This window comes from Danio rerio, chromosome 3 (genome assembly GCF_052040795.2).
Source record: "Danio rerio strain M-AB ecotype USA chromosome 3, GRCz13ab, whole genome shotgun sequence".
NCBI classification, from domain to species: domain Eukaryota; kingdom Metazoa; phylum Chordata; class Actinopteri; order Cypriniformes; family Danionidae; genus Danio; species Danio rerio.
Genome location: NC_141023.1, coordinates 23,631,963 through 23,643,997, shown reverse-complemented (window position 1 = coordinate 23,643,997; position 12,035 = coordinate 23,631,963). Strand labels below are relative to the sequence as shown.

The following is a 12,035-nucleotide window of genomic DNA, read 5'->3' as shown; positions in this document are numbered from 1 at the left end:
TCAATGTGTAAATATTCCTAGTCTAAATTGACTTATTTATGTGGTGAATGACAAAGCCATCTTTAAATATTTTAATTAATCATTGATGGTGCTTTATGAAAAAAAAAACAGACAAAAGAAAACATTATTTTTAGAAAGGTTTAATATACATATAAGGTTCAAGCTGGGTGATATGCAGTGAGAGGTCCATACAAAAACAAAATTCCTAAATAGATAATTCAGTATGTGTACACCAAACAATTTCTATTATTAAATCGTTGGGAAAGGTTAAATACAAAGCATTTCTACAGCATCATTTTAGGACTAAACATTTTTAATACACAATGCATTATATTAGAATACAGTGCATAGGATAAGATACACACGACTAAAAAAATACATAATATAAAGCTCTGTTGATAGCTGACATGCTAAAAAAAAAGCTTTTCTATTTAGAAACCGGGGAAGAAATCAAAACAGTTTTTTTTTCAACCCTTCATATAATACTTTCTTTTAGGACTAACATTCATAACTAGCATTCTGCACTTCAGGCTATGCTAAACCGTCAATTTTGCTCAGCTTCTGAGTCCTTTTATGTTCTCGAACTTCTGTTCTCTCTTGCCCTCTTGACTTCTTCCATTAGCTCTTTCAGGTACTGGATCTCCTTTGTAAGAGACTCAGCTTTTTCTGCCAGCTCTTGATTTCTCTCCTCGAGCACTGCACATTCTGACAGGAGCGTCTCTTGCTCTGCACGCTTTTTCTGTCTGTAGCGAGTTGCCGCAGTCTTGTTCTGTTCCATTTTCTTCAGCTTTTTCTTCTCAACCACAACCTTTGAGCCACTGGCTGACTTCACTCGTCCTGTAAGGGTAGGCGACTCTGACTGCTGATTTTTGGTGGTCTTAAAATCGTGGGAAAGGTAGGGCTTTGCTCTAGAAGAGCGGGACGGAGGACAGGATGGGGTTTTGGGTTCAGAGAAGGTTGGACTTGGGGAACTTTCCACAACCACCTCACCTGAATGGGTAGCCATTGCATTAACCTCCTCTTTGGGAGCAAGTACAAAAACAATGCGGGTCGGGGACAAAGAGAGGACAAATTTAGGAACCCGCAACTCTACAGGGGATGGACTCTGAACTTCTGCTATGTCCACCTCGCAACCAAGCTCAAGAGTGTCAGTAGGGGACTCAGGGGGAAGGACTGAAGGTGAAGGGACTGGAGAGGCTGGTTCAGACTTGATCTCAAACTCAGCCTGGGGCTCAGGGACCACCGAGGAGGAATCTAAGATTTCACAAGGGGATGGGGGAATGAGATGTGTAGTAACTGGAGTATTCAAAGTGAATGAAAGGTTGGAGAGTTGATCAATTTCAGGGACAGAGGCTGATGGAGAGGGTGAAGTATTGTCAGAAGCTACAGGCAGGGACTCCAGGTCAATCTGTGACTCCAGAGAAGCAATGAGCTCCTCAGGAGAACTGGGTGGATCCTCAGAATCATAAGAGTCTATCAAAGACTCCAGATCAAACTCACTCAGATCAATTCGTTCTGTCATCCAATCCATTCCACTAAACGAATGATCTGAAATAAAAAAATTAATTAATCTCACAACTGAATGCCATAAAATGCTTATGGAAAAGTATTTACAAAGAAATGATGTACGTTTTCAAATGTCTACACCTCACCTTCACCACTGTCTGTGCCACGATTATCTAGGCACAGCTCATCTGAGGGTAACCAGGGCAGAGACACCGGATCAAGCCCAGCCTTCTCCCCCCTCTGAGGGGAGGGAGGAGTACAAGGTGGGGAAAGAGAGGGAAGTGAAGAGGAAGAGAAAGATGAGAGGGGTGATTCAGCACCTCCAAGAGGAAGAACCTCTTCATCTTTATCTAGAATTGACCGCAGAGGGTCAGCCATCGGTGATGATGGGTCCCAGAGAAGGACCTCCATATCGTCCAGGCCAAACCGTGAGCTCATCAAAGACATGGCTGTCTATTTCAAGTGGAATCAGAGAATCTTCTACTGAGAATTCAAATAATTTCGTGCTGTCGGGTACAGCAAAGATCAGAGTTGCCACAAAGGACCTGTAAACAAAACAAAAAAAGTAGTTATTCTCTTATATAACATGACTTAAAAGAAAACTAAATAAACAGACTCTAGGAAAAGGCCCACAAGTTATTTCTGACTCATAATCACACCATCAGCCCACACCCTTCTCTACCCATATATGGGCATTTACCACGTGATGTTCTTTGTCACTTCCAGTCAGCAGACTAGCTTCCATTAATAAAAAAACAAATACAAATATACCCGAGTCAAGTCACGTTAGGCTACTCTTTTCATACAACACTAAAATTAGGTGAACACAAACATTTTTGGTAAAAACATAGTTCAACGTCCTATTGCTTTATTAAAATGGGCAAATCCGCCATTTCAGGGACTCGCCGCTCCCCTTTCAGGAACGTGCGCCATTTTATAACGAGCACGCAATAACAAAGAATAATAAATTAAACAGTCCCACTCAATTTAATTGAATTCACCATTATCTGAGAGATTTGACACTCATTTACTAAATAAAACATATACGTTAAAGTGGATTTTAAAGCAGAAATGACTATAAATTCATCGAATGATCTTGTCATTGTCAGGTTGACACATGGCGCGCTAAACCCGACTCCAGACGACATGTAATGACCCCATTTTCACAGAAACCATTTACCATGATCTATTATAAACATAATATGAATACATTGTTTGACAATCACGACTAAAATAAACTGGACACATTAATGCTTATTTGGCTGAACTTCTAACGCAACACTTCCGTCTCGCCGGCTACCAGACACGACGTAACATTTTAAAACAATCAAAAAAATTATACTTACGCCATTTTGATATAAATGTACTGAACCAGTGCACTATGTTGATGCACTGAGTTGTTTGCGCGCTGTCTACAGGCTGCAGTTCACACGGCCATTTCGGCGGAGAGCAGAATCGCTCGGCTTTCAACAACAATCAGCTTTGCAAGAGAACGGATCTGCCGGCGACGACGCGTTTCAAGTTTATATAGGACGCAGTACCACCCAGACATATCCTTCCGCCGGAGCGTTTCGTCTTGTGTTGTTGAGCACAGACAGCATATAGATCCATCACTTTTTATCAGTTTTGTATAATTTTGAGTTGGAAATTTAACCTTTAACAATTTTAGATCAGTTCAGAAATATTTTATGATTATTTTGTGATCTATTTTGAAGTCATTAAACTGACATGGCTTGGCATTAAGTGTATTGTGGTGTACTGTTTTGTCAAGTATGATAGATATCAAATAAATATCAACATTATATGTGTATATCGGTATCAATAAGTGACCAATAGATTTCGTGAGGACAAAGTCAAAACAAACACAAAAGCATGTATGAGTCATTTCAGGGAAGGTCGTCTGCAATTTCCGGAAAAAGTTGGTTTTATCGCCCTCTTCTGGTACAAAAACTAAAAACACGAGTTTTGCCTCGGAAATATTGTTTTGGAAAAACAAAAAAGGAAGATCGTTGTTCTTAGCGGTTGACAAAAATAATTAAAGGGATAAACTACTCGAGTAGAAACAAAGGAGAATTGGAAGCCACTTCCAGGAAGGTCAAGTTGTAGGTAATGTTTCTTAGGCTTTTACATAGAAAAATTCAAAAGAAAAAATACAGAATAAAAGATAAATCCACATCTTGAAAGCAATAATTTATTTTCTACAGAGGTATATTTGAAACAATGCATACATTTGTACAAAACTAAGTGTTTAATCACAGCTAAGCAAACTATTAAATTAGACATTGTGCAAATGTTTGACCATTTTATTAAACAAAAAGCAATTATAAACCCCCTCCATTTTCAGATTACATTTTATAAAATCTCTGTACAATAAATAGCAACCAAGATTAAAAATCTAAATGAAACCCGACACAGCAACACAAGAGGCTAAAATTGTGTATTATAGCAAGAGAGTTATTATTCAGAATATATATTTTGGTCTATTCAAGCAATGATGACACTTTGTTTTTATTTAGTTTTTCAAAGATACCAGCAATCTATGTTTAATATAATTACAGTATAAATTTGGAATAGACATTACTAAAAAACCTTTTAACATTGTAGCACAATGCTTGTAATAATTTTTTAATATGTTGAATCACAAGTGCTCTAGCTGCAACTGATTCACCATATAATATATAAGAAATAATCAAAGAATAACCACTATCATTACTGACATCTTGTGCTGCTATATGATTGGTTTGATTCCTTCTCTTTGCTAAACATTTGCTAAATGTCAGCCTTTCAAGGGTCGACCACAATGCAGTGGTGCTGTGTGTATCTGTGAAGAAACCTGATCTTTGGGTTTGTGCATGTCTTTGTTACCAAACATCAGTATAGATCAGTCATTAATTCAGCGATCCTGCTCTTGCTTCAGGCTCAGAGCTTCAGGCGATTGTAAACGGCAGAGGACGTCAATTGGAAGAGTGCTGGCCCTCTTGAGCTGCTTTACACACACATGCTAGTGTGTTTACACAGCGACTCTATTTTCCACTTTTATTGTTCTCATTAGCTGTCGTTTCGGCCTCAGGGAAAAGCTCAGGGTTTTCTGCTAGAGTAGAGCGGATTCGTTTCTTCTCTTTAAAGCGACCTGAATGCGAGACTTTCACATGTCGCCCCTTTGTTGCTGTTTTGTCCACAATGCGCTCCAAGCGGGCATTAAACTGGCTGTCTGTTGCAGCATCAGTGGTCCCAGATGCCTCTCCGCCATTGCTGCTGTGGTCTCCTGCGATTTCATACAGCACTTTTGGCTCCGATTTCTTTTTTCGCAGGAAGGTCAGTTTCCACCAGGCTGGGGCAGGTTCTGCGGTCGCCATTGTGTTAATGGCAGTTTCTGCGAAAAGGACAGAATGAGAGATATATCTGTGATTAAACACAAAAACAGCAGGCCTAAATAAGAAAGGGAACATGTTGCTTTTGTTTATTAGAAGACGGGTAATAAGAATAGTCATAAAGTGTAAACCGAGCTCTGAGAGTGTGAGCTAATGTTAATGTAAGATCTGTTTCTTATATTAGAAGGGACAGCCGCTAATGAATTTTTTAGTGTAATTCAATAAGCACCATATGGTAGAGGTATGCTAGGTTTTAACTTGTACAGATTCAGTTACAGGCCTCATGTTTCGCACACTGATCTGCAGCTATATGGCAGTAGGATGGAAATGCACAACGTAGTTCATGCTAATGCTAAGGAGCTTAGCTGCTACTTTTTATGTATTGGTTAATGGATCAATAATATTGGAATAATTTTGGATTATTATTAGCATTGGAATAATAAATATAATTAATGTTGTGAAATAATATGATTATTATCTAATTTATTCCTGTAGTGTTAAAGCAAAATTTTCAGCGTTATTACTCCAGTCTTCACACGATCCTTGAAAAAAATCTTTTTAATATGCAGATTTAATTATAAAGAAACAATTCTGATTGTGAATGTTTTTGTGTGTGTGTGTGTGTGTGTGTGTGTGTGTGTGTTTGTGTGTGTGTGTGTGTGTGTGTGTGTGTGACTAATGTTAAAAACAATTCATGTAAGCAGACTAGTTCTGGGGCTCCGACACTATTCAGCCCGTGACCCCTAAAATAACAATGCCAGTGACTCGCGACCCCCAAATTTCTCAGTTAAAAAATATACAAATGTTGCTCACACAAAAATAGGCTTACATAAACACCAACATATTGACAACACAAAAAGTGCAACAGTCTAACAACCATATCATTTTATATTCATTCATTAATTTGTTTAATTTAAGATTAACCTCAACTAATGAGAATGGTAGACACAGTGTTTTCTTGGTTTAATTGTAGAGACCGCCACTCGGAGATAGTCTTTTATGTTCAGTTGTGGCCTGTATTTATTTTTGATATATTTAATTGTCATGAAGGTGTCAGAAAGTTTAACCTGGTGCTATAAAATCAATGTGCTCCAGCTGATGCTTTTGCGGTGTTGTAAATCTAACGTAAACACACCAATCCTATGAAAAAAATAATTTAAAGGCTGATGGCTTTTTATTTGCATGTTGTTGATTTTTACTATTAACTATTGTTTGTATCTTCTGTGGGTTATGGTTAAAATATGCCAATACTAATAGTGTAATAAAATTTATTTGACTTCTGGAAATCACCAAGCGACCCCCTGTCAATGTCCCACAACCCCCACTTTGGGAACCACCAGACTAGTTTATGCATTCATTAAAGAGGCCTTATTTTAATGTGTTACTATTTTTCTTTTTTACAGTTCATACTGCACACATACTGTAACTGGGCCTGTATTTACACTAAAATCAGCATCATTTTGTTAAATGGATCCAACAATATGGCAAACTTTTAAAAACCCAACTTTATATACGTTTGTAAAACTTCCTCCATGCAGTCCTTGACTGAACAAACTCATTGTGACAACTGAGATTTGTGCCAGGCTTACTGTACTATATAACCCAACAAACAATTTTTTTGTTTAATCGACATCTAAACGTAGACAGCTTGGCTAAAACAAGACTAAACTGAAAATCTAATAGACAATAGCTCAAAACTAGACTAGTCGTCAAATAGACAGAATCGACAGACTATAAGTGCAGTCATTCATTTCTGTTTTTTGATGACTAGTCTAGATTTGGCCTATTCTTATACGTTGATTTTCTCAGACAGCGCAAATTCAACCTTGTTTTAGCCAAGACAACTATGTTTAGACATCTATTAGACATCTTTTGAAAGCAAAAAGTGCTTGCTGGGAAGGAGAGATTTACTTAACACCAGAGCGTGCAATCCTATAAAAGTGCTGATAGAAGAGTTCTGTGAATATTCTAAAGATGCAGAAATAAAAGAAACACAAAGACACAACAAATCAGTTTCATGATGTCTAATGCAGTGCATAAACCAGCAAATTAGGCACTGATAAAGAGTTAATGACAATAGGTGTGTGTAACCTACCATTAACACAGGCAGGGAATGAGTTACAACTTTCTATTTTGAGATGTAAAATAATGAAATGAATACCAGTAAACTCAAATTACCTCAAAACCTAGAAAATTATGTGGCATGAGTATATCCTGTTGTTTCTAAATAGGAAATTTCTACAAATGCACACAAAATTCCCTGTGCCCATCACTAATGTTTTACCGTCAAATGTTTTTTACATAATTTTCACTGGTACAAATGCTTTGTAAATCTTAGACTTTACTTATCGGGACAAATGGATTGTTTTTGTTGGTGTTGAAGCTTTGCTCACAGCAAATGGACTTTACATGACTCACTCATTTATGTGATTTTAGGCAGTCCATTTTTATGTTAAGAGTTCACAGTCCAGAGAGCGTGCACGGTTCATCCACAAGCTACAATGGCTTCTTTGAAGTAAACCATTACAATAAAGCAAGCACGCCTTTGACATACACAGCGAAACACTGTCCAGATGAAACTTCCTCTGGTATTGTGAGGTTTGCCACATGCTTATTCACACAAAGACAACAATACACAAATACTCAGAACTAGAATGTGATACCCTGGAACATTTTTATTGCTTTTCTGTCCTTGATTGTATCTCTCTCGAAACTGAGGCGGCCTTTTGTGAAAAGTGAAAATAAAGTCGCACACTCAAATTCACACTAAACTGCTGTAGCGTGTGGCACGATCCATTTACAGGAAAGGCTTGGCTCTGTTGCTTAGCAACAAAGTGGTCATTTTCATACAGTATGCTAATTTCTGTTCGCTCTCTCATGGCTTTGACTCTTGCTCTTGCTTTTATGTTTACGAGAGCAAACAGAGATCAGGTGGTGCCGGCCAGCTCCCTTTCACAGCTTTGTTTTTTCACCGCTTTAAACCTTTTAAAAAGAAGACCTTTAATCCAGATGGTTTTAATAATAAACCTTGTTGTATTGCCTCTATATTTGAAAAGTTACAAGTATGCATATTGTAAAAGTATTTGGCAAGGCGGTTAAAAGGGTGATGGCAATGAAACCAGTTTGATTTTTGACTGTTTTTGCAGATTATTTAGCATTTGATCACATTTAAAGTGCAGTTCATAGATTTTGAGATATAAAGCTGTAATATTACGGCACTCAAATGGACTAATATAACATCAGTTTGTGCCATGGGAAGAATAGTCAGAACTGAGATAAGGAAGCACTTTGCATGCAAAGGAAAGCATCATGGCAAACCACATGGTCTTGCTGACAAACGCAATGCTGTTGTGTGTGTAGTTTTCATATGAAGATAAAAATATGATAAGGCTCAGGGAAATCATTGATCATGAGGAAAGGCTGGTTCTTTCCGGGAACATGTAAATGGTCAGCAGGAACATTCTGCTCATTATAAAAAAAAAAATCAGATTAACTATGATTATTTTGAAAAAAAAAACCTGATTGTGTCACTAAACAAAATGTCTGATTTGTCTTGTCACGCAAAGTACAGGCAATGTAGTTTCTCTAGAAATCACAACTTCTCTGTATCACAATAAAAAGAACACAAAGTACATTTAGTACAAAGTGCATTTCAACAAAAAGCTCTCATGAGAAATATTAATCTCGGCAGATTTCTCGATGAATTAATTATTCCTGTCGGTGGTTGGAAAAAAAACATCAGGTGTTAACTAAAGGCCCTTGGAGAGCTTCACTTCGGGAACAGTTGCTCTCTGAGGGACTTTAGGTACATACTGCGTAAAAGTAGCCAAGTGATAAGAACTGTGGTGTACAAAATAGTTTTAAGAAAACATTTACTTGTATTTAGCCCATTCTGTAGGCACAAAAAGTGCATGCGTTTAATTTACAGACTATTATAGGTTTTTCTTACATAGATTTTTGTGACAATTATACATCTATCTTTCTTATTAAGTTGTAAACAGAATACATTAAAAATCGAGGTTATTTATTTGAAGAACATTGAATGTTTTAAGATCCTTTAAACAGGAATCTGTTTTAGATGATTTATTTGTAAAAAACTAAACAAGTTATTTAAGTACTGAATTCTATATAAAATGTGTCCACCAAAGTGGGTTCTTAAATAACTACACCCTGGGATTTTGCACTCATGCCATTGAATAACCATTAAAGGAATGGTACATGTTCTTTAAGGAACCAATGATTCCAGAATAGAACTTACATATTTTTAATTTTTCTCATGAAATTTCTTTAGGGGTTTGAGGGGAATGGTTCTGCTTATGGCATTGCTGAAAACTCTTTTGGGAAATAAGTACACGCAAAATATATTAACCCAACATTGGGTAAGATATGACAAACCCAAAACCTTTATGTGAAAACTTTCAATGCATTTTGAAATTAGCCCAAACGTTGGCTTCATCTATATTTGACCCAATGCTGAGTTAATACAACCCATCATTTTTAGACTGAAAAAGAAAATTGGACTCAGGGTAAACTACAAAGAAAAAAATACATTGCTTAGTACTTCAGTGAAGTAGACGATTTGAAAATATCAAATAAATATTAAAGTGGTTTCAAATGTTGATTAAACATCAAACATCCACCCCTGACATAAAGTAAGTGTAAAGCTATTAAATGAATGTGATTAAATTATTTTACATTCATTTTGACAAACAAAATTAGAAATGTTTGAGCTAGCGAGATCTCTGGCCTTTGAGACTAATCTGAGCAGAGTTCTCTTTTCAAATTAGACATGTGATAACTGGAATTTAATAGTCCAGGAGAAACTAAACAAAAAAGGTTTTAATTTTCCTTTCCAGTGGGGAGAATGGAATATTTGTGTTTGAATACAAATATTCAAGCACATGGTAAACAAATCAAGAAGGCATTACACTCACTAACCTCTACTGCGTTTGCATGTAAATTCGTAACAATTTTACTTCCTTCACTTAAACGTCCTCAATAATGGAATCATTTATTTTACTTTATGAATATACCACTATTCTTTGGAAAAATGCTCATTTTAAATCAATTTCTTTTATTATCAATGCTAGAATATATTTAATTTAAATTCAAAGCAACAAATGGTCAAATAAGGATGCCTCCCAAATGTTTTTGTCAAGATGGTTAAGTAAATTCAACATCATTACAAAGGTGTTCATCGAGCATGCTGAACTTGTACTGTTGACACAACTGAAAGAAATGTTTTGCATTTCAAAGTGTTCACTTGATTGCAATGATACCCTCTCCCCACACACACACACACACACACACACACACACACACACACACACACACACACACACCGGCTCGCTAGTCAGTGATAAAGGTTCACTGTTTGCTATAAATGTGTAATCAAATGTGTCTTCTGTTCAAAGGTCATTAAAATTCACAGCTATCAGTATACCTTTTTTGTTCCAGAACTTCAAAACTATTTCCTTCTAATCAATTATTTTTAGGGTAGAACTTTTTATTCCCATTAAAAAGCATTCCCACTTTATCATTTTTATTCCTTTTAGAAGACTTTTATCTGTACACTTTAATCAGTATAATTATAAATTAACTAACTGCAACTGGATGTCATTCCACAGAATTTTCCAGACAGGTCATATCTAGTTATAAGTCTCTCTCACCTGTACAGGTAAAGGTACGTCCGTTGTGACAGTTGTTTGTTATCTGCCTTTGAGGGTTCACTATCCTTCAGTTCAGTTCTCAATCTGGTTGATGCCAGCAGGTGAGGTCATCGGCCTGTAGGACCCTCTTTATTCTTTGGATCTGAATTAGTTTCGGTGTATCTCTGGTCTCCTGCCTCTTCCCCGGTTTGGCTGTCCTGTCCTTCTCTCTGGCAAGCAGGTGTAGATTCACAGGTGCGCGACTCCTCCCTTCATGCAGCCACACACACTCCTCCCTCTGCTGCCTGAATAAACAGCTTTAGGACAATAGCTGAGAAGATTGGGTGTAGAAGATTCATGACGGAATCAGCTTTTGATATTGCATTAGCTAATATTTAAGAGGATATAAAAGTTAATGGGCTTTGGGGAGTGTAATCAGAAGTGATTGTGTGAACGGATTTTATGAGCAGGTGAATTTATGTAAATATACAAACAGATAGCAATAAATGTATGTTGAAACGTCATTTACTCACCATCGGGTCATCCAAGATGGAGGATTTTTTTTTTCAGATGTTCATCCAATATTTTAGAAATTGGTCCTCGTAAACAAAATAATTAGACAAAACCAGACAATAGATATAAGACTTAAATGTAATGATCAGTGAGGTCAAAAAGAAAAAAAAAACTTCTTGCATTATTGCATTTAATCTACAGCCTCAGCAAATGCCCGTTTCCTGTCACATAATGAAGCATATCAAACATTAGGAACCTCTAAAAACTCTTCCATAATGAAATAAAGCATAAATTATATTGCTAATATACAGCAGTTTCAAGGCTGCAAAGAGAACCACAAGAATCATTTTGATGGTCAATAGCCAGAGGCAAATAATGTCCAGTTCCACGCACAGGCTCATTGTTTTGCTTCAGAAGTTCTCAATGTATCGTTTAAAGCTAAGGGTATTAATTTAGCTTTGCTTGTAATTTTCATTTTTCACTTGTGTCAGTAACTGCTGACTAGCATTTTATGAGTCATCAAGGATGTTGGTTTTAGCTATAATTCTTCTTTAATGCTGTACTGAATTTAAATAGTTATCTACATCTTAATAGCCTGAAGGTAAGTAAATTAACAGCCATTTAAAAATGTTGGTAAACCATTACTTTAGGGCACACTTCCTGTCACATTTTTAGGCACATCTACTTAATCTGTTTTAGCATTACTTTCCAATTTGTAGATAATAATAAAGTTATAGACATTTATGTGTAAGTATATAAAATAACTAATTATTTACTTCTCTTGACATTAAACATTTGCTATCTACCTATCCATCTATCTATCTATCTATCTATCTATCTATAGTGGGTATGGAAAGTATTCAGACTCCCTTAATTTGTTCACTCTGTTATATTGCAGCCAATTGCTAAAACCATTTAAGTAATTTTTTTCCTCATTAATGTACATCCCATATTGACAAAAAACACAAGCCTTGTTGATATTTTTGCAGATTAATTA

General features: G+C 36.4%; 2 protein-coding genes across 2 annotated transcripts; both read right to left on the bottom strand.

Annotated features, from left to right (window-relative positions):
• Window positions 1-124: 124 nt before the first annotated feature.
• atf4b (activating transcription factor 4b) lies at window positions 125-3,006 on the bottom strand. The gene is given in 3 exon segments (NM_001103192.2): window positions 125-1,548; window positions 1,653-2,051; window positions 2,853-3,006. Coding segments are annotated over 2 exon segments (1,278 nt in total). The 5' UTR covers window positions 1,954-2,051; window positions 2,853-3,006; the 3' UTR covers window positions 125-571.
• Window positions 3,007-3,676: 670 nt separating this feature from the next.
• Window positions 3,677-10,748, bottom strand: prr15la (proline rich 15 like a). Its single transcript, NM_001003478.2, has 2 exons — window positions 10,547-10,748; window positions 3,677-4,879 (listed from the first exon to the last, which is right to left on the bottom strand). Exon 2 carries the CDS (start codon window positions 4,860-4,862, stop codon window positions 4,530-4,532), a length of 333 nt encoding a protein of 110 aa, NP_001003478.2. The 5' UTR covers window positions 4,863-4,879; window positions 10,547-10,748; the 3' UTR covers window positions 3,677-4,529.
• Window positions 10,749-12,035: the final 1,287 nt, after the last annotated feature.

Coding starts and splice junctions, on each gene's coding strand:
- prr15la (NM_001003478.2), bottom strand. CDS start 4,862: ATGGCGACCGCAGAACCTGCCCCAGCCTGGTGGAAACTGACCTTCCTG.